At 37.6% G+C, this 25,656-nt stretch overlaps 1 protein-coding gene across 7 annotated transcripts in view; it reads left to right on the top strand.

Annotated features, from left to right (window-relative positions):
• TCF12 (transcription factor 12) overlaps positions 1-25,656 on the top strand; it is a 160,771-nt gene that overhangs the window by 27,534 nt on the left and 107,581 nt on the right. For 6 of the 7 annotated variants that reach the window (XM_058033678.1, XM_058033677.1, XM_058033674.1 and 3 more), the window contains exons 4-5: positions 14,751-14,824; positions 16,745-16,813. In XM_058033678.1, coding sequence (XP_057889661.1) covers positions 14,751-14,824; positions 16,745-16,813 — 143 coding nt within the window. The remainder of the gene's footprint in view (positions 1-14,750; positions 14,825-16,744; positions 16,814-25,656) is intronic. The other variant, XM_058033676.1, reaches the window with a different exon arrangement.

Genomic DNA, 25,656 nt, shown 5'->3' with positions numbered 1-25,656 from the left:
AAAGCTGGTAACAACCTCACTAGAGCAGTTAGCTCTTATTTGCCCTTATCTCTCCTCAATTGCACGTTGTCTTCCACCCCCAGTAACATTTTGGTGCTGTAACCATCTTTGCAGTCACTAACTTCGGATAGTATTCCATCATTTAGAAGTGTTCATGAAGCTGATATTGGGACTTTCTTTATTTTTTTTTTTGGTTGAAATATATGGTATTTGTGGAAACATGCATCATAGAGTTTTAGTTAACTCATGAGCTTCTGCAGGTTATCCATCCTTTTTACATTAGTGTACATGAGGCTTTGAGGCTGAGGTACTTTGCCTGTGTTTTTAGTTGCTTGATGTGATTTAGATTCAGTCTGGGGCTCTCAGCTGCTGTTAGCAAGATGCTGTGATTGAGCTAATCAGCCCTGCTATGAACTGCCTGTGGTCTGGAAGCTTAACAGCCTGAAGATTGCTGCAGGTAGAGTTCTAATTTTGGATCTGTTTCAAAAATGGCTTTGAGTGGATTTTCTTGTGTAAAAGGGGGCATACACATAATAATGCCAGTGTTTTAATTCTAGTCAGTATTTTTCTTAGGCCTGATATTAAGACTGATAGATCTTTTTAACATACAGATGTTCCCTTTTATAATTTCTATATTTTCTTTAGCAGAAAATTTCTTGTGATGTAAAAAAAGTTGTAAACTTTGAGTTAGAATGAGAGATGTGGGTGTGGAGGAGATGTAATTGACTCTCAATAGAAAAAGGGTTCAGTACAACACTAGATCAATACAGGCACCACAGCAGATTCTTGTATTACTTCTCTGTAAGTAGCATTATAGCTGGCATTACTCTGGATTAAATCAAGTTCAGCAAGTATAGAATTTTGATTTCAGCCGTACTTCATTTCATTCTTAATGGAAAATACAATGAAGTGGCTTAGCTTCATCTGTGTTTTTGGGCTGTCTTATGAACTGCTAGACTCTGATTTTACAATGAAAGAGTTACGAATCCATATTCGATTGAAATTCTGTAGGAATAGGGTGTATTAAATTTTAAGACTTCTTGAAAACCTAATTAGTTCTCAGATGACTTAGAGGCTTCATAGGTCTTAAGAGGTTCCACCATGTGTGAAGTTCTTGTTCACTTTGAACCTTTTTTAATAAAAGCAGGTATTGATTGCTTTTCTGTGCTCTTCTTACTCTGTTATTTGTCCTCTTTTTAGTGTAATATTTCATAGGATTTTTTTAGAGCTTTTTTCTCTTGTGTGTCCCATAATACACTCAACATTATTTTAATGATTGCTCTGAGTCCTTAAGGAGAATAAAAAGTAAAGAGATCTTAGGAGCTAAAGTGTATACCATGTTCTAGATTCTTGTTAATTGGTTAAGAATATATATCTTACTCAGGGCAAGTTCTGCTCTGATGTTTAAAAATTCAACAGTAAACTTGAAAGTGTAGAAGGAAGTGGCTTCCTTTATTTGTTTTTTCTTAAACAAGGCAAGAAATAAAATCCAAACAGATATTTTATTCCTGAAAATTATCATTTGATGATGCAGTTTGTAATATACAAAGTTTTTTTTAAAGGCCAAATTGCAGATATACACCTGAGTGATGCACATGTTTATTTACTTTGTGTGACCTTTAAATAGAAGCTTTACCTGTTAAGTAAACAGAGTAGAACAAAATTGTTACTGGAGCTCTTGTACTTGAATTTTTACATTTGATTCACATGATTCTTGCTAGGTGCCTTATAAGGGTTTGTCTATTCACTGGACTTTCATATCACTTGTGGAAATTGAGTCAGGAGCTTGTGTTGGTTTGGCTGCCAGGGAAATGCTGTGTGTGTCTGTGGAATGGGCACAAAAGGACACCAAGGGCGTCTTGTTCAGCCTTTCAGTTATGGGAGCACATCACCTTTGTTTGAGTTCAGGTATGAATTCACTTCAGTTTACAGGAATTTCTTAATTTTCCTGAAAGTATGCAGGCCAGCTTTGTCCAAAGGAATAAGTTCTGCATTTTTAGTGCACGTGAGCATATGTTGTGGAGCTGTATGTGCTGTTTATTCTGAGCTGCCCTATTATATGTGTGAATCTTCAGAATGCTCTTGTGCATCTGGGAGGAACCTTCTTCAGTAATCCTTCCCTTATAAACTGGCATGTGAAGATATTTGATGCCTTACTACCCTTTCACAAAGTGTGATCTGCAAAATACTTAAATTATATTATGTTGAAAAGTAATAATATTTTTTGTGACCGAAATATAAGAAATTCTTTCCCCAATATCAAGTCACAGTTGTCTTTTTCAAAAAAGCAGAAACTCTTTTTCTCGTTTCTGTTATTTTATATATTTAACAGAACAGGAAGAGTCTGTCTTGTGTTAAAATTATTTGATAACCATTATAAATGGTAACATTTTTATTTTTAGTGGTTGAGCAAATCTGGGCACTTTAACAAATTTCATTGTATTGGAGCGTTACAGGATGAACAAGTAAAGTACAAAATAAAGTCTGAAAGCTGTTGTTAGAGATGAAAGCATCGATATAGAGAACTGAACACAGGATCTAAGACAAACAAAGTTGCCACCCAAAGAGGCAATATGGTTAAATTGACTTGTTCTGTCAATGCTTAAGATTCTGAAATGTGTAAGAGAAAATGGAATATTATAATTTGTAGAGCAACTTATTTGGCACATGGAACCCAAGGCTAGATTTCAAAATGTACTTTGAAATTTTTAAATCAAAATATTACTTTTTTATCTTTTTCATTGCAGAAGAAACAGAGGGAAGAAAAATTCTTGAGTTTTGTTGCCATTTACTATGAAGTAGTTTACTCTTCTTCTAACTTTTGGCTAAAATTCTAGTAAGTGAACAATAAAGTATGTGTGGGAGTTTTCTAGCAGTGTTGAACTTCCTGGTAACCTGTTTCTACCCTAGCATGCAGCAGATTCAATCTTTTAAAGATTTTTTAAATGAGATTATTGGTGTTTAATGTAATTGAAGCAGGCATTTATTCAGTTATTTTTCTCACATACTGGCATGGTACCTACCACTGGTTCAATAAAGCCAGTAGTCCCAAAGTAGACTGCAGGATTTTATGCATCACCACATAGTGATGGCTTTTATTATTTTTTCTCCTGAAAAAAAACTTTTCTTTTTTTTTTGTCTTTTAAATACAGCCTGTCTCAGAGGTAGTAAATGCTTCAGAAGTGATGGGCTGGCTTCCCTGGCCCGTGACACAACCCTGACTTTGGCTTTCTCTGATTGTTGTGCTCTCCCTTTCCTTTCTGCCAGCACTGGTGCTGTCCTGGCCCGGTAGTGAAATACTTTTGTGAGCAGGTCTGGCCAGGAACCAGTGAGGGTTTGTTATTTTGATGGGTCTGTTTTCTGCTGGTTTCTTTCTGAGCAGGCTACTGCAGGTCCCTAGAACCTGGTGCTAGTGTGAGGGGGGATGTGAGGCAGGCTGTGGGCAGTGGGGACAGTGACGTGTTAAGGGAAGCAGGATGGCCTCCCTTGGGTGGCAGCCAGCCCTTGGCTTGGGGAGGACAGGCTGTGTTTGCATACACAAACCTTGACTCATAAGCTGTTGTTTGGCAGTGATTCCTGCACCAGAATCCCCTGCTGGAGTTGGGAAGTGCTGCTGGCCTGGGAATGCTCACTCTGCACAGGAGCTTTGTGCAGCTGTGCAGCAGGCTGGCTCATGGCATGGGTCTGTTGGGTGCTGTGCCATGGGGACCAGCACTGCTGGGGACTTAAAGAATCCTTCCACTTCTTATTCTTGCTCACCTGTAATAGTAAAATTAGACTATTTGTCCTATTTTTAATGTAAAATCATTCACTCCAATGTTCTGGTTAATTATCCCTAGAAATTGGTTCCTAAAACAAAGGTGTAATTTTATAGGAATGACATTAGCAGACTATTCAGTGCTTTTGTAAAAGGAGAGACTTCTGAAACGTCCTGGGAGAGGGTATTAAATGGAAATAATTAATTATTGATTGCCACTTGCTTTCTGGCTACTTAGGTAAATGTTTTAAAGTCTGTAATACCATATTATTATTATAAGAAGGATAATTACTAGGTAAGGGTGCTTTTGTCCACAGAAAGACTGTCTACCATATTTTATTGGCTTTCAGCATTTTATAGCTGTAACCTACAGAACTGCTGTAACAGCATACTCGGAGAAACAACGACAGCAAATTTATTTTGTATTCAAAGTGCAACTTGTCCTCATTTAAAAAAAAAAACCAAAGGCATGAGCACACAACAGCAACAGGTATGTGTTCTGGCTGGTAGAGTATAAAGGCAATTTAAAATGAGGTTACTTGACTATAAATTCCAATTCTAACTTTTTTGTCAAAGTTCTGCTTCTGGAGTGTGCATGGTTTCTAAGTGCATTTTATTAAGAGTGTTTTAGCTCATGTAACACTTGTTACCAGAAAAGCATTGAAAACTCAGATTTCTATAAAAAGTGTGATATTTAGGATTTAAGCCAAGGAGAAATGTTATGCAGTTGAACCAGACTATGGACTATTAAATGAAAAGCTAGCAGAAAAAATAAAAGGAAGATCAGTAAAGTCTTCAAACAGGAAAAAAAGTCTTTGGTTGAGAAGTAAAGTTGGAGAAATCTCAACATCTTCACTGCAGATGCAGATATTTCTGGATTCACTTCCACCAGAGCCAGACTCTGTCAGACTTAGTCATTATTTTCTAGAATAGAAAAGTAAGTGTTTTTTTTTTTAGTTAGTGGGATACTACTTTAAATTATTTTTATAATAGTTGCATGTTTCTGCTAAACTAGCAAAGTTAAACTATTTTAATTACTCCTTAGCATTTAAAGACTACAATGCTGGGCACAGCATTGGCTACTCTAAAAGTTGTTACTTCTGTGCTGCTGATCCTCTCACAGTGTAATTTTGTTGTTTAAGGGTAGTCTTTCCAGAGTTAAAGCTCTAACAATATGGATATACTACAAGAAGAATGTTAAAATGTGGGTTGTTCCTGAAGGGCAGCAGAAATCAGTAGATCAGCTGATGATACCTTTTGATGAGGAATGGAGAAACCAGTGAATATGGGTGTCATACAGCTTAGTCCTGCCAGGAGCTCTGGTGATGGGTCTTAGTTCAAGGGCAATCACAGCCTTTCTTTCAAACAAAGAGAAAGAGTGGAAAGAATAAAAACCAATGTTTTTGGGGATGGAAGATGAACCAGGCTCCCTCAGACATCTCAGTTGCTGCAGTGCTGCTGTGTATTAGCACAAGGCCCATTAACATCAGGCCCCAGTCGTCCTTCCACCTCGTTTGTTGATGCAGGAGACTGAACTGTATCATATCAGCTTTCCAGCATTGTGGGCACACCATCATTTACTGCCACTCACACCAAAGGAGCTGTCAACACAAAGCCTGCCTGCTTGCTTCAGGAGGCAGCTAACAGCCCAGGCAGCAAGGAGCTTGATTCAGCAAATATTTGAGCAGATGTAATGATACTTGGCACATTTAAAAACAAATTTCTCTCCTTTGTCAGAGAACATTTTTTTTCTTAATTTAAGAATGAGATTTAACAATACCTGTAAAAGCTCTGTCTAATAAGCTGTTGAAAGAAATGTCTCAGTGTTGAGAAAATGTTCTTGGGGTGGGTTTTTTGAGTTGTTTTTAAGGTATCACAGGGCCCTGCTAGCAGCACAGGCTGTGCCAGATCTCCATTTGTTCAGGCTGGATTCTGGCTTTGACTTTTGGAAGTAATGGAATTATTGAGAACTGTTGCTTTTGGAGCTCTGCAGAAGGAGAACATCTGGCAAGAGCTTTACTACATTCCAACTGGCTTATGGAGGGGGAAGCACTTGTTGGTACAAAATGCATACTGGAAAAAGTAGTCCTTGACACTGCAGGCTGATGCTAACTTCCATCAGCTCAAATTTTCAGTCTTATATATGCAAGTAGAAATGTTTCTAGAAATTTTTAATAGTTTACTTTAACCCTTTTTTTCCCCCCCCGCATGCCTAAAATAATAGAAGAAAACACATTTTGCACTAGGCAGCTCTTTTACTGATGGAACAAGGTGCAGCCTTTCCCTTGGACAAACTGGAAGGCACTTAATTGTGCTGCCGGGCAAATGGTGGAGCCCTAATCTCACAAAAGCTGCTTTCTTGATTGGAGATGAAGTATGGAGGAATTCTTCTTGATTTTTGTTAAAAGAGGAGAGAAATAAGTGAGCCAGGTTCTAGTAAGTCAATATTGGCTATATTTCTTCTATTGTTTTTTCCACATCTAACTTAGAGCTATCCTACCACAGCTCTGGTTTAGGTGAGCAGATGTGCAGTGCTTGTATTTATCCATTAAGCATTCTTTCCTGTTTAAATACTGAGCAGATAAGCTTTGTTTTCAGCATTAGAAGAGGGTGTTTAATGCTGAAATTTTCATACAACAAACACTTTCCCCCAGCTGTATTGGAAGAATCAGAATTCTCTCATGATAAACTTAAGTTCACACAACCCTGATGTGTAATTTCTGTATTGCTTAGTAATGAGAGTTAATTCCTGCAGCTGACTTAGATGTGCTCCTTAGAACAAGACAGTGTAAGAAATCATCTCATTGAGGATGTGCCTGTCTAGAGGCAAACTTAAAACCTTTCAGACTTCTTTGTATTCTACATGCTTTGTTTAATGAAAAATGTAAGATGTTAGTGCATTGCTTTAATGTGAGAGGCTGAGATGCCATGCTGCTGGTAATAGAGTTTTGATTTAAGTATTGTAGGATTGCCAAAAATCAGATACAGAGGTACTGTGTACCTTGGCAAAGTCTAGGTTTTCTTCCACAGGCTTCTATCAAGTGGCTTGATCTAAGATCTTTTAAAGTTCAGACTCAGGCTTCTGTGATCTTGACAGTCTATGTGTGTCTTTGTTTCCACTCACATTATTGTAAACATGGAGTTACACTGGCATTCTCTTGCCTATAGTGTAAAGTGTATTTGCCTTGATACTGAAGACTCAAAATTCTGCCTCACTAAATTCCAAGGTTTTTGTCTGATGCTTGATTTCTCCACTGGTTCACCTTCATGAACTTGGAAAGTCAAAATATATGCTGTTTCTCAAAAGCTTTTTCAGTTGTTTTTTTATGTCCCCCCTCTCTGCTTGATATGTCAGAGAGTCTCTTTTTCCTTGAAGGATTTTAGTGTTAAGGTATTAACGATCTTCTAAATATCAGCAAAGTAATTTTAATTTTTTGCAATTGAGTTATCTTAACTGTATGTGTATAAAGATACATGGCAATGATCAACACCATGAAAGGATATTGACCTCAGGTTGATCTTAGGATTTGTTTTCAAGACAGTCAAAATTTGCTGGACACCTTGTGATGCAGTAAATGGTTAAAAATACTCTTTCTTAACATTTTAGACATGTTCTTAGAAAAGCTGTCACACTTGCCATGTTTTCTTTGCTCATGAGAGTTAGAACCTCAGTTACACACTGTGTAACTCACATTAATTGTGTTCTGGTGCCTGAATTGGCAGTTTTCTGTACAATTGTGTTGTAATACAGTTGGTAACAGTTGTGTTGCCTGTGAGGCTGTATTAGAATATTTTTGGCCTGGTGTGTGCAGTCTTGTGACACTGGCCTTGATTTGGTGTGTATATAAAAATATATAAGTGTATATATGTATTTGAAAGTGTGTGGTTATATAAAGCAGTTGAGTCATAACTGAAGTAACCACAGGAACATTTGCCAGTAGAAAGGATTATTATGATAGCTGGTACTGGAGGGCTGAGACTTGCATGTTAGAGCTGCTCAGCCTGATACTCCATGGCTCAGCACAGACAGGGAATAAGCAGCATGATGCAATTTAATAGCAGTTTAACTGTGGGTTTTGTGTGTGAATCAAAGCTCTGGGTTGTACCCCTGCTAAAGGCTTCATCTCTAAGCTGGTGTACTTTATTCACATTTGTAACCAGGGAGGCTTCAAAATATACTCTGTGGGCACACATGTAAATATTATTTGTGTACAGGATAATTTATGAATATTAGCATTTTAATTTTTAAAAAAAAACTAACCTTAAATTGGATCAAAGAGTAATATTAAAACTTTTATTAATATAGGGAATTCGGAGTGTGTGTGTGAAGAATAGCTTTACTGTGTAGTGCTCTGAGCACCTCAGTGGAAAATTCCTTTTTTTATTAGTTTAAATGCTATTTTTTACAGTTTTTGTCATTAACTTATGCTTGAACAGTCTGAATATCTATACACAAGTAACAAATGCTTGTTACATACAGTATTATAAATATGCTCTCCTCTTTGAACAGTACCTACTGTACCTTTTCTGGCCAGGTTCATGTAGCAATGTGCAGTTTTCTGGTTTAGTACAGTTTGTGTGGGAAATGCCAGTTCCAATTTTATTTTGAGTGGCTTGTATTGTATTTAAAGTGTCCAGGTCATGCCAGGTCACTTGGTGTGTTTGGGGACGTGATTTAGAGTCTAGGAAGCAGAGAATATGAGCAAAGAGAAGCAGGTAGTTTCTGATATTTCTGTAATGGCAGTGCTCTAACAGGAATTAATAACCCAGTGTTGTTCTTAGCAAATACATAGGTCTCATTGCAAGAAATGAATAGAATTATTTGTGAAATCAAGTTAAAAGTAGCAATTGCCTTTTTTTTAAATAGCAAATTATATTTAGCTAATGAGTTGAAACAAATCTAAAACATACTTGATAGTTATACAGGAACTGTATTGCCAGTACTGACTTTTGATGTTAATAGGCACTTTTAAAACAATTTCAAGCTTTTCTTCAGTTTTCCTGAACCAGCAAGGTTTTTTTCCCCATTTTCTTCTGAATTTATACAATGTTTTTTGTTGTTTTAGAAAGTTTTTTGAGCATACACCCCAAAGTTTTATTCTTCCAGAAGAAATACTGTTCTCGCAAATAAATTTCTGTATGAAAGTATAGGTTTGGCATACAGGGAGAATTAAATTTGCTGATATATTAAGTTGCAACTAATTTTTAATACCTGCCAATGGCAATATTGGTCTGAGTTTTGGTTATTGTATAGGTAAATTGTGTACTTGCTGTATCTTCCTCTAACTTGAATAATTTTGTTCCTCTGAAATTTTAATTGTGATTACCTGTTCTATAGATAGGAATTAACTTTGTATATCATATCTTCTTACTATTATTCCAATAATTTCCACAATGACTGGCGTAGTGGATATTTATTTTTTGCTGTCAGATAATCATGTTCTGGGAATCTCCATGATAAGCAGTGTTTCAAAAATGAAAATTAATTTACTTACCACTATTAATAATCACAGTTGATATTTCAAACAGGTCTTATAAACTGATCTTTGCAAAGATTAATATTCAAATGCAAGCCAGTGTTTTATGGGTACTAATTGAGGTAACCAATGTCCCCTCAAGGGATCTTCAGTCTCTGCAGGGCTTCCTTGCACTTTTTCAATCCCTGCCATTAGAGGCTGGTAGTTAAGATCTCAGCTCCCATGGCCATGAACCTGCTGGGCGGGTGGGGAAAGATATGAATGCTGATAGTGAAGCCCAGGAGAAATGTCACTTTTACACTGTGCAGTGGGTTAAGGGCTCAATCTGTGACACCATGGCTCAATACAGGGAGCAGAGTGAGCAGCATTGTGCAATTTAATAAAATTATCTTGGGAAGTTTCCTGAATTGTAAAGTCCAGAGGTGGTACCAATGACAGACTCAAGATGGTGTTTCCATGGCATATCTGTAGCTCTTCCATGGGTTTTCTCTGGAGCAAAGGTACACAAAAGGATACTCTGCTACTCCCACTGGTGCCTCTGATAAGCAAATCTGTTACTGGTGAGCAACTTCGCTTTTTGATCTGAAGGGATTGGGGGGAACTTTGTATCCATATCCTGGAAGACAATTAGTACATTCTTCAAGAAACAGTCTGAATTGAGAGTTGAATTTTTTTTTGTCCCCCTCCATGCTTGCACTTCCCCTTTCTTTTTGTTTTTTGTGGAAGGTGGATGGAGAGAAAGTTCTTTATTTATGTAGTTTGAAATGAAAGTGGTTTGTCTTTTACCTAATTAAAATGTTGCATCTGAATTTATCCCAATGATACTTAAGTGGTTAGACTATTGATAAGTCAGCTGCCTTTCATTTCTCTTCTCAATTTGATTAGTTTTCTCAGCTTTGGATATTTTAAGCCTACCACGTATCTATTGTCAAAGCTGCTTTTGGTTTTTAGTGTCATTCTGGTCTTCTTGTCATCTGTGTTTTTCCCCACTCCCTGAGAAATAAACATTGGAACTTTGTCTTATCTTCATTTATTTATTTATCTCGCTTGTGAATGTTGAGTTCTTTGTTAGCAAATAAATGGTTTTATTATATTATTGAAAATATTACATCTAGTATAGAAAGAGAAAGTTTTAATTGAAAACAGCAAGAAGAGAACTAGTCTTAACCTATTGAAAGTTAAAACATTTGAGTATCTCCATCAAATATTATTACTATTTTCATCCCCTTATGAGAAAGTCTAGACCTCAAATATAATTTTGGGTAATAATTGGAATCATACTTTGCAATAGACATTTGCAATATATGGCTTAATGGTAGATTGAGATGTTTGTGTGTCTGACATGCAAAACACAATCAGTGCTGTTATGGTTTGTGCTGTAGGTTTTTTTGTAATTGATTTCAGATGTTGAATCTTATCTGAAGGAATATCATTACTCTGAAACAAAATTGGATAAAGAAGCTATAAAAGATAGAAACTCATACCTTGAGTACCTAGTATAACAATCTACAGTGTGATTTTTTTTTTTGTCAAATCATTTATTTGATCAACATCATAGCAGATGGTAACCCTATAAAGTATATTATAGTGTTTACACGAACATTAGAGCCTGTGTCTCTTGAAATAAGTTTTAAATATAGTCTTCTTTGTCTTATGCCAGCAAGAGCAACCTTCATTTCAGTTTGATTGTAAGATCCAATTTTTTTTTATTAGATGAATGTTTGGATCTGTTTCTTCAGAATGAATACATACGTTGACATAATGAGGCAACAGGTTTCTTCAGGTTTTCTTCTAGAATAGCTTGAAATGCTCACAGCAGCATCATAAAAGTGATGTTAAGCAAAGCCTATTTAGAATGCAATGCATAAAGCCAGAAAGCCAATGCAGAAAGCATCCTCATGGCTTGGCTGGGTCTCCCTGAGGGAGGGAGGCCGGGGAGCCTTTCCCTTCCCTGAGGGAGGGAGGGAGGCCACGGGGCCTTTCCCTTCCCTGAGGGAGGCCGGGGAGCCTTTCCCTTCCCTGAGGGAGGGAGGGAGGCCGGGGAGCCTTTCCCTTCCCTGAGGGAGCGAGGCCACGGAGCCTTTCCCTGAGGGAGGACCCGCGGCCTTTCCTTGATGGAGGCCATGGAGCCTTTCCTTGAGCGAAGATACGCGGCCTTTCCCTGAGGGAGGGAGGACACGCAGCCTTTCCTGCGGACCGGCAGAGCTCGGGCTTTGGGCTGTGCTCCACGTGCTTGGCTGGCCGAGGTCAGCAGTGTCCTGGCTGGGACGCACAGCCAGTGCTGTGGAGCTGCCCTGTGAGCCAGCCCAGCCACAGGCTGCCAGCTGAACCTGCTCAAACAAACATCACACTTAGAGTTACTCCCTAATTAAACTGCAGCATATGTGCTATAGAAGTAGTCAGTTTTGATTGAGAACTATAGAATATGAGTCATTTCAATTACTTTCCGTCCTCAATGCCTACTAAAAAAAGGAAGTGGGGGTAGAATGTTGTTTTACTCCTGTCTGCACGAATGCATATGTCTGTGTTTTTGAACCTTTATAACAACACAGTTCGATTTCCACATTTTTTCTTTACCCACAGAGACTGATACTGCAGCCTTGTCCTGCATGTTTTTCAATGCTTTGCTGTCACAACTTTACTGTGCTCTTTAATGTCCATGATTAATTAATGATGAATTCATCCATGATGAATTAATGGATACTGGAATTGGTCACTGCATTGCCTTGTGGAAGGGGTTATACAAAGGTGATGGTCCCCCTACTTCCTCTGTTCTCTTTTGCCTTTTCCAGGAAATCACTGGAACTCTTTTCATGACACTTTTGCCTTGAGACTTTATTGAATTTACTACCATAAATGACTCCCATGTTATTTCTTACTGAGTGTTCCCCACTTCAGGGGTTTTACATTTAAAAGTGAGTCTGATGCTCCTGGCTCAGTCATGTAGTTACTTTTGGCTTGTTAAAGTATGTATTGTTTGTTTGTGCCCATCCTGCTAGCAATGGTCTGGGTCTTTGTCCCATCCAGCATTTGGGTGGTTTTCATCTGTCACCCATGGGAAATACATTAGTGTACAAAGCAGAACAGATTGCTTGAGCACCATGGTGACACACATGTGGTTTCCTGGTTGAGTGTTGCTGGCTACCTGGGGCAGCACTTGTTGGGTGTCTCATGTTGATGGAGACCAAGGGCAGCAGGGGTATCATTCCAAATCAAATCCAGATGTCAAGCAGCAGTAAGTTAGAGTGCTGGTGTTCTATGTGCAATACATGATTCCTTTTTTCTTGTAGCCTTCACAGAGCATTTAAAATGTGAAAGCATCTTCCTTGTCTGAAAATTTTGTGTAAGAGAGAGATCTACGTCTAAGCCTGTTTGGGGCTTATAAGAATGAACAATGCTGCAGGAAAAGGAGGAAAAAGACACCTGGCAGGAAAAAGGAAGTTAGCTAGAATAGTAAACTGTACTGGACTTTTTTAGAAAAAAAGAATTCTGGGAACTAGTCAGAAATTAGTTTTCTTCCCTATCTGAAGCAGTTACATTTTGGTTTAGAACAGTTTCTTTAAACAATTTATTTGCATAATTCAAATGGTAGAATTAAAATACTTGAATTTTTAGCTGTACATGTGCTGATTAAGCAGAACCATAAGTCCTTATGTCCCACTGACTCAAATTTTCATATGAGTAGCATGTTTCAGTGATTAGCATCTGAACGCTATGCATAACCATATCACATATCTCCTGAAATGGGCTGGTATAACCTACTGTATCCTAAACTTTCCCAAGGACTTGGTCTTGCAGTAAGATATTTTTTTCTCACCCCACATATGTCTCTTTGGAAATGAAGGCAAAGGAAGACTTGTTATGATAATGACTGGATTACTGGCACTGTTGTTTCTGGCAGAAAAGAGCCAATTGTGCCAAAAGATTACTTTTGCCTTTGTCAGTGCCAGCCACGACTCTTTCCTCAGCTCCTGGACCAGTTACAATGAAACAACAACAATACTGTCAGCTGCAAAATGCAGTAAACTTCCCCAAAGTGCTGGCTCAAGATAGTGGTGGTTTTGCATTTTCAAAGAGCCTTCTTCAACCTTGAGGATCTTTCCTGCAGTGCACAAAGTGTCTGTCGTTTTTATTTGAGTGATTTACTGTACTTTCAGTTTAACGTTCCTTTTTGCAGGCTGTCTTTGTCAAAACATTATTTTATAGCTTCATAAAGCACATTTCTTAAGGAAATAATGATTAGAATAGTAATAATCCATAGGCAGTTATTTACAGTATGGGTTTACATTTTTGACTTTGCAGTATGGCCATAAGAGAAATATGCATGAAAATTTTATAGTTGCAATATAAAGTTAGGGTTTAGAGATGATTGTATGGAGGAGCTTGCACTCTACTCTTATTTATAAATTGCGATACTTAGTACTTATTTATAAATATTATGACATTATAAAACTTCATAAATAGTTTATAGTATATATCACATAAAGAATTTATGCTTTATATCAAAACTCTTTATGAGAAAAGTTTGTGTGACAGGAACGTAATGAGTTGCATTTTGTAGGCCAGAGTGCTTCGAAGCCTGCAGTTTAGGATGGACATGTTCCACATGTGACAAAAATCTCTTGTGAAGCAGATAATCAGGAACCTAATTGTTAGAATAGCAGCAGCCTTATCCTATGTGAAGGAATTTGCTATAGGAATTCAGGTGCTTTTGCAATTAGCTGTTTGGGAATGTGGTTTATAGGTGGTCAGACCGATTAAATTTGGATAGAAATTGAGCAATACATGGGGTCAATATTCTGATACAGTGTTTAAAGATCTTTTCCTTCCCTTTTCTCTTGTGAGCTGTAACCTGGATTTGCATAAAGGGAACTGATTCTAAAAGAACCGTTACAGAGTGTAAAAAATATTACAGTTTTAGTAGTGCAGAGACCATGATTCTCTGTGGGTTTTTTAAGCCATGGAAATATAACCAGTCTGTCTTGCCTTTTTTCCCCATTATGCTAAAATATCTTCTGTGTCACATAAAGGCCAAGGAGGGGAATTAATTTTGCACATTTTACAATACTTAAGCAAGACACAAGAGCAAAGAGTAGATGACAAGTATGTGTTTCACAGTATGCGCTGCAATATTTCAGTGCTTGCTTGAGATGCAGATAAAGCGGGCTGCTCAAAAAGCCGTGATGCTCACATCGTTGTGCTTGTTTTGTTACTCATGCTAATTTCTTATGGATTGGGTTGGGCAGACTGCAGATTGGCAAATTTCTTGGCTTTTTATGCTCCTGTTTTCAGCAGCTGCAGGTGTCCAAATGAACAGGTTCCTCTGTAGCCAGCTTAATTAATAAGGAAGCTGTTCATCTGAAGTCTTGCTTTTAGAAACACTGCTTTAAGTATATGAAAGCAGATGTATTTACTTAGAGTGTATGGAAGCAGATGAATATTTTTTCAGGTTGCATCAGAAAACATTGTTTTTGCTATGATTTCTTACAGGTTTGTGTTTTTCTTTTTATTGCTAGGTATGGATGAGCGAACAGGTGCCACATCCTGGGGAACAAGCGGTCAGCCAAGTCCTTCGTATGAATCTTCAAGGGTAAGATACCCACCTAATAATTCATAATGAAAGTTCATGGGAATGTGCAGAGTAAATCAGCAGATCATTTGGCAAAGTTTTTGAAGGGAAGCTCCTTTAAATATACAGATTAGCATCTTTTAAAGACTTTATTGATATTGGGGAGCTACAGTGTCAATTTATATTTCTAAGACTAAAAAAATATATAGGCTTAGAATTCATGAGAATAAGCCATATGTATGCTTGAATGATGAGCATGTATTTTATTGAACATATAGTCAGAAATTGGAAGTGGAAGTCATGTTACTTAGGAGCAGATTTATTGACAAAGTGTAGGGAACGCTTACCTCTCTGTTAGCATTACCCAGCTATAGTGTGTGCTGTGTCATGATGTTGAAGAGAGGAGTTTCTTTTTAAGTACTTTCCTCCTGTTCTTGTTCCAGCCTCATCCATCCCACTTACTGACCTGAAGGTTCTTGCTACTATCTGATATCCTAAAATAACATGACCCTTTTCAAACTAAATGCAATGGTCAGAGCAAGCTTGACCCTAGTTACTCACCTTCCCTTTCTTCTACTCCATTTTCTTTTTATGAATATTTACTCCCTGAAAGGCCAATGAGCTAAATACCTGGACTGGATACACACAGCATGCCTGATGTTCTGATTTCAGTGCCTCTGAGTCAGAGCTGTGCTAGCACTTGTCCCTTTGCAGCTTTCTTGTGCTGTGGAATGAGGTGGGTAGGCTGCAAGACCTTGTTCAGCTCGCTGGGTGTTATTATGGCCTCTGCCTTACTCTGGAAGACAGAAGTAGGAACGTTTCTCATGAAGTCTTGATTTTTCCACTGATCATTAGTAAATAAATTGTAATAAATGTGGAAGTACTTTGTGTGGAAGAAATATTTCTGTGCAACATGGAAATTCCACATTCTTTAAAACTTCCTGTGTAACCTGGGGCATGGAGCGATACCTTCAAAGGCCTCTTTTACATTTGAAATGCAATCTTACTATGCAGCTTTATGTAACTCATATTTTTATCATGTGTTTGGTGTTTTGACTCTCATTTTTTATGTTGCTGATCAATTTTAATTGATTGTGAGTTAAGCTGACCTAACTGGAATTTGAGTTTGTGATTTATTGGCTGTGTGGCTGCATTAATCACCATTTTTTGTATGGTAGAGGATCAGCCAGCTAATATTTGAGTAGTGTAAAGTCAGTGTGTTAGTTGTGGGATTTTTTTGTTTGTTTGTTTGTTTCGTTTTTTTAATGAGGAATAAAGAATGGTAATCTGGAATGTCATTTAGGTGACAAGAGTTTTCTTTTAAAGTAAACTCAATTCCTTTTCACAGGCAAGTTTAATTCCTGTGTTCTTCCCAGAAAAGTGAACACTAGAAATACATATTCTCTGTATATAGAATTGGTAAAGATTAAGAGCCACAAATTAATTAGTCCTGTGGCTGGTATCTTCTGTAAAAAAAAAAGTAGAATACAGGAATTTCATTTCTGAATTCACTGAAAAAGCACTGGACTTTCTTTACCAGTTTAAATCAAGCTTGCATGCATAAATTTTGGCTATGATGTATGGTCTTTAGTTTTTGGTTTTCTTTCAACTAATGAGGCAAATTACTGATTCAGGATTTTGAATAACGATAACTTCTGTCTACTCCTACATGTACTGCTAGAGCAGATGTCTCTGAGAAAGAGCAAAAATGAGTGTGTGGCTCTGTATTGTGAGCGTATAGATTGGTTTCTCAGAAGGCAGGGCAAATCATACACAGCCTTTTACATTTCTAGATTATTCCTTGTGTTGATTAACACAGTTTAAGTAAGATGTAATTGTCTTACATGTTCAGCTCTCTAATCCAGCGCTTTTCTCCATTATTTCAATGTAGAATGTTTTTCTTGTCCTAATTGTTCTTACTACTTGTTTGTCTGTTTACAGGAAAATGGCAGCCTTCATGGGAAAAGCTCAGACCTCTCCACAGACATAGAAAAGGTGAAATCTCAAGAGGTACCGGTTACTCTTTTTATATTGTGTGTGATTTTCAACTTTTTGTTAAAGTCCATGTGCAGCCTACTACTGGAGTTTTCTGTTAAAGGTCACAATATAGTATTAAAATTATTAAGAATTTAAAGTGTTGGCTCATTATTGACAGGAATTTCCAAAGACACAGAAAGAGAAGCAGTTTTCAAGTGAGTAGAATTGGAATTTGGTGATAGTTTAGTGCATACCTGTTGAAGGCTAATGAAAAAAGATGATGGAATACTGGCTAAAGGATATTTTTCTTTCCCAAATCCTGCTGAAATTCAGTTTAAATGGTCTGACTGTGGCCAGCAATGGTGCATAAGGAAGGAGTATAAATACAGGGCAAATATTTTGCCACCTTTACTGTGTACTCTCCTAGCACAACCCCAGCTCTTTGCTTAGATTTCCTGCAGAGAGCCAACCTTTTGGACATGGTGGTTCTTATAGCTGTTAGTGGGCTTGGTCTCTGCTGTTTGTGAATTTTTCTGGCTTTGGTTACAATTTTGGCAACAATTACAAGGATTTTGTGCTGAAACTTAGGGTTTTTTTTTTTGTTTTATCTGTGCTGCCCAGTGATGCAACTGATTGCCACCCTGTTCCTGCATTCCAAATGGTTACTGATACACTTCATAATTTTTACTCTTTGCCCTGCAAACACCTTGATTTTACAGGCCACTCCTATGTCCAGCCAAGCTGAAGGATTGTCATCTATTGGTTTTTGCTTGTTTGGTCACTGCTCCTTACCTGTGGTTGGTTCTTGGTGCTGTTCCATGGATCTTTCTGCTTCTGCATAACTTCAGAGTTAGGGTGATTTTGACTGCATGCACTAGTCAAGAGGAGGGTGTACCATACATTTCTGCCTCACAGAATGATAGATTCATTCTTTGTTCCTTTCTTACTTGTTGCTAAGTCATGCAATTTTTGATTGCCACTGAGCTGGCATGTGATAATGTTCTAAAAACGGTATAGGAAAGTAATATTTTGTCTTACATTGCACCATAGTTACCACATTGTTATGACATTAAGTTATTTTTGAGTGTGTTCATTTTGTATTTATTTACACCAGATTTTATCTCTGCTTTTATTACCAATTTAATGGAAAAATTTATTTCCAAATCTGCAGAAACTTGTAGTTACGATTATTTAAAAAAAATTGCTATGAGCAAACTTTACTGTATTTGTTTATCCACTCATTGATTTATTCATGGAATTATTGAGGAGTGTTGGTGTGGGTACCGTTTTTTGGGGAATTGGGGAAAACGTATTGGTAATTTCTTTTCACTGTGAAAACAAGATGTATGTTCCTGTGCTTGGGCTTGGGTGTTTGTCATGGGTTTTAATCTTTTCATCAATAATTAATTCAGACAAGAACCTACTCTCATATGTAATAGCAGTTTATCTTATTTTAGAAGTCTCTGGTAAATACCTTATTGAAAGCTAAACCATTCTTACTTCAATAACGTCTTGAAGTAACATTAAAGGCGAGGAATCCCAGCAGACTTGAGAAAACCTCGTATAGGAGCCTTGTCTTTTCATTACCTAATGCTAAACAGTGTTCTAACACAGAGAACAGCAGGTATTTATGTCTGAATTTGCTGTGATGCTCTTAGATTTGTGAAAAGGTACAAATTGAGACATTAGTGACTTCTGGGAGCAAAATCTCTTTCTGCATATTCTAACTGTTTTGTTAGAAAAATAAATAATATGAAAATATTCTATTGTGGGGGGTGAAGACAAAAGCAGGAAAGCTTTACTGTTTATAGGAATAATTCAGGAATGGTAGTTAGCAGTCACTGGAATTCTGTGATGTGCTGATGGCCTCCCTTACTCTTGAGTTGTTGTACTGAAGGCTATATACAATACTGTGTACCAAGTTTGTCTCTTGCAGGGCTTGTTTTTCTTCCTAGTCTCCAATCTTGTTTTTACCTTTCTGTGGCAGCAGTGCTGGGTTTTCAGGGAATGTCTTTGGTTGATGTATGTCTCTCCCTTATCTGATATCTGAGTGATTTAGAGCTAGAGATGTTATTGCCTGTGTTCATAATGCCTTGCACTAGAAGAGGAGCTTTTAGTGAGTTTTGCAGAGGGTGGTAAAGCTGCTTTTTGCAAGTCTTGCTCTCCTGAGCTCTTTGAAGCATATTCTGAGGTACTTGACTGGACTACTATGTCTTCTGCACAATAATATATTGTACGATAATATATTGTCCCACAGCACTTGAAAGTTTTGTCTTCCTGTAGTGAGATGATCCTGAACTTTGTAGCTTTTCTGTGGATTTGCGAGTTGTAATTTGTAATGTAACAGCATAGTCACTTTTTTTTTTGAGTAATTAAAATTTTTATTTTGGTTATAGTGGTTCTTGTGGTGTGGCTAATGATTGCTGTTGCATGAGGAATAATGCTCTGTGAGGTTTTCTTCCATTGTTTTGGTTTTATCATAACATAAAAGGAGCAATGAAAGGAGCAAGTCAGTTTTTGATCTGTTCAGATTGCAGTCTCTAAATCAAGCATATCTGAAATGTTTTTCATAAGACATTTCCCTCATGGATTTCCTTTTTATATATACACACATAATAATTGTAACTGTTAAAAATTTAGCATAAATTAGCTGAGGCATTTTTCTTCCAAAATCTGAACTGTGGGTGTTTCAAATAATTTGCACCATGTACATTGCACCAAAAGCTGTGAGTGTACATTTTGACCTGATTTAACATGAATCTAGTTTCAGTGCTGAGGATGCAGTTTATCCTCCTGTTCCTTTACATAACTCTGTGTATTTAATTAAAGCCAGAGTGGAACTGATCAAGATAGCACTGTTAGGTTAGATTGTTTTGTAGCATCAGGCAACAGGTTCTTCCCTCTACTGTATGTAAAATACTCAGACATGAGTTGGAATCTGAAATACTTTATGCCCAAACTATACTCCCCTCATACTAAGCAGTACTTTTAATTTGCAAAGAAGTAAAAGAATAGTAATGAGATAGCAGGTTTTGAAATAGTATTTTATACCTCTTAATCTCAGGTACATAACAAGGAGGGAAGCTGTTAAATAGCAAAACCAGACAAGAGGGACACAGAAAGACAGTAAGTGTTATCAAGTCTGTTGTATTTGTGTCCTTTTTGTCCTCTGATTTTTAAATTTTTTTTTATGGGAGGGAGGTTGGTTGGTGATTCTGCTGCTGGTTATTTGGTTTTCCTGATGTATTCTACAAGGTAGATGATGATTCACTGTGGAATTAAAGCCCAAATTAAGTATTCCATATTTAGTCCTCAGGACACTTGCAAATGCAGGCTGCTTTATAATTTGATTTACGAGCAGCATTTTTCAAAGCAAGTTCTGTTTTTTAAATTCTGAATGCTTTAGTCAGGTTATCAAGTATCTCCTTTAAGCATTTGCTCTTAGTCTGTTTGCTATACTTGTATCATTTTATCTCCTGGTTTACAGCTTAGATAAGAGCTAGAAAAATCTGGTTTCCATCGTATGAATTTTTCATTTAATCTGTATTGGAAAAGTGGATCTTTTGGTTGTGGTTTTTGTTTTGTTTTTATTGCAACTACCTACCACATTGGAATTAGCATTGGAATCTGTTCACAAATTGGTTTTCTGTGTGGCCAGGGAATTGTCCTATTGCATATCATGTTGATATTTGTCTCACAGGAGTTTAGAGAGGTGGAACGGGCTATTGGGTTTAGCTGTTTAAAATCAGATTTAGCACTCAGTAACTTAACTTCTTGGAAATGGATTTAGAGCTGGAGAAAATGATGTTTATTAAAAAATAAATAACATTCAAAATAAATTTGAAAAAAGAAATGAACTGTGTTTTCAATTGTTTTCCATTCTTGCACGCACAGTTTTCATGTGTTTCAACTTGATATGGGAAAAGAAGCTAATGAATAGTTTTGGAGCTCTGTTACAAAGCATATTACTTGAGGTGACACTTGGAGGATACTTGTGAAAGCTCTTTTGACTTTTCTCAATATTATGTGAAATTTGGGGTAGTGATAGCTGCTTTTGCCCTGCCATGTTGTAGCAGGTGACCAAATAACACAAAAAGCTGCATTTCTGTGTTTAGGATATTGTAGTTGAATGTTAACACTTGCTAATGGTTACAGAAAGGGAATCATAATTAAAGCTAGAAAGTGGAGCTGGAAAGCTCCTTGTTTCTGGTGCGACTGGGTGGTCTCCATCAACAAGCTGCTTTTATTCCTCTGGTTAAGGAGTATTGTCCAAGCTTCTTGTGCAGCTAAGGGAGATGGGGTTGAGGTCCTGGCTGTTCCCAGGGGGCTGGGAGGTGGCAGACATGGGGCCTGCAGAGGGAGATGTGTGTTTGTTTCCTGGCACATCACACAGGTCTCAGCTTGGTCCCTTAGAGTGTGGGTTGTAGTGTGCAAATGAGAGGAACGTGGATGAAACAGTGGAACGAGTGTGGGGAGACTTCCATCACCACCATCCATCTGCTCCAGACTTCCTGAGAGGAGTTTGGTCATTGCCTGCAAACAGCATTGTTCCCACTGATAGTTTGCTGCAAGATTGTTCATGATTTAAATGGAGTTCTGGCCGTGACCTGTGCCAATGTGATGTTTCTTGATGTTCTCTTAAAATCAGTGAATATAGTGCAAGTGATCCTCAAGGCAAAAAGGAAGATAATATAAGAAGAATAAAAGAATATACTCTTCTCTGGATTTATTTTTAGCTTACCTTAATTTTTGCACCATTCTTCCTGATCTGTGTGTTCAGTAGACCAAGCCAGGTTTTTGGCTCTCTAGCCTTTTTTCTAAGAGCTGATGACAGATACATAGATTCAATGACTAAAAATACTCTTCTTTTTCTTTTTTTTTTTTTTTTTTTAAGGTTGTGTGTTTCTGGAATTATTCAGAATCATCGAATCCATAATCTTTTAAATTCACTAGGACATGATGGTGTGGCTGTTGTACAGAGCCTCTTGTCTAACCTTCAGTCAGTGACTCAGCGCCGTGTTCCTGGATGTAGTCAGTCTCTCTGGTCTGTCCGTCTGTCTCTCACCACCTCTGCATCTTGCTTTCTTTCCTCACTTCCCCCACCCCCCCTTCTTGTGTTTTTTCCCTTCTTGTTTGTCTGTAGAACTTTCAGATTAGTTTGGAGAGCCAGATAATCCAAAATAAAGTGGATTTTAGCAGTAGCTTCACTCGTTCATTTACACATTAGTCATTTGGATGACTGTTGCCTGATTCATAAGTTTATTGCCAAATTTAGCTTGCAAGGGACCTCAGTATTCCTGAGCTTTAAACAATTAATATTTGTTATTTAAAGTCAGCCAAACTATAAAACTCAAGGAATTGAAAGCAGCATTCATTAAACTTAATCTTTTGGTCTGCAGCCACGTCAAACTGTGAACCCAACCATTCATTTTAGTGGAATTTTAATGTCTTAAGTTTAAAGGCAGTAATTGAGCTATATTGTAAATTGCTAAAATGCAAATACGTGCTTAGTGATCTGGCAGCTTGGTTACGAGCCTTAGAGTTTGGTCTGTTCCCAGGGACTTGTGTAGGAGAGGGCTTGGGGCTAAGGGAGGAGAAACAAACAAAACCCCTGTTATCTCTAGTCTAGTGGACTTGAGCAAATGAAATGCTGTGGAGCAGTCAATTGTACAGGGAGGACAACTCAATGAGTGGAGTATGAACTCAATAAATGCATAGGAAAATGTGTGCCATGTAGTGCCAGTGTCTTCTCCATTTTTCACATTTTACCCTGAAGTAGAAACAAGATGTGGTTATTTAAAAACAAAACCAAAAACCCTACAACTTGATTTAGGGTCAGGAGTACAATTTTGCTTATGGTTGGACAAACGCTGATGTGACTTCAGAAAATAATTGCTAAAGGACAAGAGGTTTTTTGTTTTTGAGGGGGAAGTTAATGGGAGAGGATTAATCCCACAGAAAACCAGGAACCAGTGCAATGAAAAAGGGTAGGGACAGTGAACTGGGAAAGGTTTTTGACTTGTTCTTAGGTGACTTCTGTAATTAAATTTATCCAAAATGACAGAACTTTAATGGTCATTGAAAGACATTGAATTTTAGGAGGTTAATTACCACTTGATTTGTAAAATGGGGCATGGACTCATTGTGTCAGGCCTTCTCTCATGATTTGGTGGGGTAAACATGCCTAGTAAGCAACGTGTTTACTCTGGGTGTATGGGTTGGGGATTTTTTCCATTTTGTCTTTTGAGTCTTCTAGAGTAGTACATTATGTAAGATAATTTTCAGGTGTCCTGTGTGCAAGTATTAATGATTTTGTAAATAGTGTCAGATTTTGAATTGGTTTGGCAGTGTTAGCATTCCTGTGCTTAGAAAGTTCTGGTACAGATAGAGCCTAAATCACTTGGGCAGTTGTGGTACCTTACCCAGAAGAGGTAGGAATGAATGCTACAACTGTGGGATTTTTAAATTGGTGGACTTCATTAATTGGAATGATTGGAGAGCATCACTCTAATCCAGTGAAATCCCTGAAAAACTAAGAAAGTTAGAGCATGCAATGTTGAGAGTGTGTTCACTACTCAGTTAAATTGCAGTATTAATTAGTAGTAGTCTTTAAGCTGCACTTCATCACAGGTACTATTAGTAGACAATACTTTTATTTGTAGATCTATCTGACTTGGTCTTTCTGATCACAAACAGTCAGACTGAGATCCAGGGAGAGGCCTGTGCAAAGTGAACATTGACAACATTACAAAGTGTTGTAAGGGAACAGTTAACCCCAATTGCACTTTATTTGGGCTATAGCAGTATAGAAAGAGAAGTTTTGTCTTCCTTTGGCAAACTTACAACTTGCTTTTGTAATAGCTATATAAGATGTTGGAACAAGCAAGACAGTTTTGAATTTACAGCTATGTAATCGAATCATATTCAAAATCAGTTTGCATTCTGCAAGCAGAAAATTGCCCTCAGCTATCTTCAGTCCCTTCAGAACAAAGTGCCTAAAACAGGAAATAAATTTGTCCAGTAACTCCTATTTTGTAGACTTTTTGCCAGTTATTTGCTAAACACCCTAGGTGTGCACTCTGCTGTATATTAATCCATCGATAAGTTTGCTGAGGAGGCACAGAGGCAGAAACGAGCATGTGTATTCAGCATGGAATGTCTCCTTCCAGCCTTGCTGTGTTAAACGTGCCCTGCAGGTAACAGGAGGTAGAAATGCTTCAAAGGGCTTTGGAAGCCCACCTGTGGTCCAAAGAATGACCTCACCAGCCAGAATCCGTACCATCAAACAGCTCTTCCCAAGAGGGGAGAAGAACTTTTGGCATGACTCATTAGTTCCTTTTTCTGCTTGCAGTCTGTATCAATCCAGCTATATTTAAGTGAGCTTCACTAGATTAGTCTTCAAAATTGTCAGGAACTGGGATTTCCTGCCTTTCTCAGAAAGGAAGAATGAAATTTGGCAGTATGTATTACTGAGTCCTGCTTAAAACATGGATTTGAAAAGGGGCTATGATAGAATGTCTTGTAAATCCCTCCCTGCCATCTTCTGCTGCTTTTGCCATGAGGGATGAGTTCAGGTGCCAGCTGATTGTGTCTTCTCTTCGTTACTCAGTCGCACAAGTGGGGTGTCTCTTAAAAACCACTGTCCTTCATTGATGTTCCAGACTTTTTAAGGCTTTCAACTCTGTTCTTCTTAGAGCAATAAGCAGATGTTGTTGATTTGCATTGTACATTGTTTGAGCTTTGGTTGTATGACCAGAAGCTTTTCAGAAGCTATTGGAAGTTTCTAAAGTTTTATCTATGATTGGTTACAACTCCTCCCAGTAGTAGTATTTTGCTGTTTACTCTGTAGGTTAGTAATATAGATGCAAGAGCAAGGAATGGTAAGAGGGATGCAATTTTATTTGAAGAAGGGCTTAAATGTGAAGAACGTTCTGAAAAAACTCTATAATTTAAATCACTGTCCTTAGAGCTCTTCTGATTTTTCTTCATTTGCTTTTGTGAATTGCAAAAGTTGTTAAATCAAAACTGCACGTGTTTGTGGTTATTTTGTATTCATTTAGTGGGGGTGAGTTGTTTGTAGGAACCAGCCCAAGGTTTCTAATCCCAAGCAGAGCTCTGTGGCATGAGTTGATAATCCATAACTGAATACTGAGACTGAGTAACTGGTGCCAGGCATGCTGGCCAAGGTAAAACCTCTTTACATTGGTCCGCTCTAGCTGAAGGCATAGGTTACAATTTGCACAAGTGTGAATTCTCTAGTGGCAAATAATGAAATTCCTGATATAATTAATTTTAGGAATTGTGTTAAAATCCAAAAAAGACCAATTCTACTTAAGGGGCTTGCATATCCCTTAGTGCATTTTCACCCTGTATACCAAATGTTTTGTTTTCAATGGTTTTGGTGTTGTGAAGGATAACCCTGAGTATTTTCCAGGTAGAAAAAGTAGTTGATTTGTCTGGTAGTTGGATGCTATGGTAATTGGTTGCAAGTTCATTCTGGGAAACTGAAAGGGTATATGAAAAGAACATGATGTCAAGTACTCTTCACAGGAATTCTGATGATAGAAGGAAGAATATTTTGTGTAAACCACCCACCCAGCTTTCCAATCTCTCTATTTTGTGAGGGGACATGCAGTATTAACATGGGGAGGACCATTAAGAGTCCTGTGCATTAGGTAGACTGTGTTGCAGTATGTGCAACTGAATATTAAATGAGTCTTACCCATGTTATATTTTCAGTACTTAGTTACTCTGTAAATATAGATGTCTTCAAGATTGCAGTTTCTGGGTCTTGTTTGGGCACCACTTGCTGAATGTCTGAGACATGGATTTTCTTTTATCACTGATAGTATCATTTACAGTTTCTTTCTTTTAAA

Source organism: Melospiza georgiana, chromosome 13 (assembly GCF_028018845.1).
Source record: "Melospiza georgiana isolate bMelGeo1 chromosome 13, bMelGeo1.pri, whole genome shotgun sequence".
Classification (NCBI taxonomy): Eukaryota; Metazoa; Chordata; class Aves; order Passeriformes; family Passerellidae; genus Melospiza; species Melospiza georgiana.
This window is presented reverse-complemented; position numbering and strand designations above follow the sequence as displayed.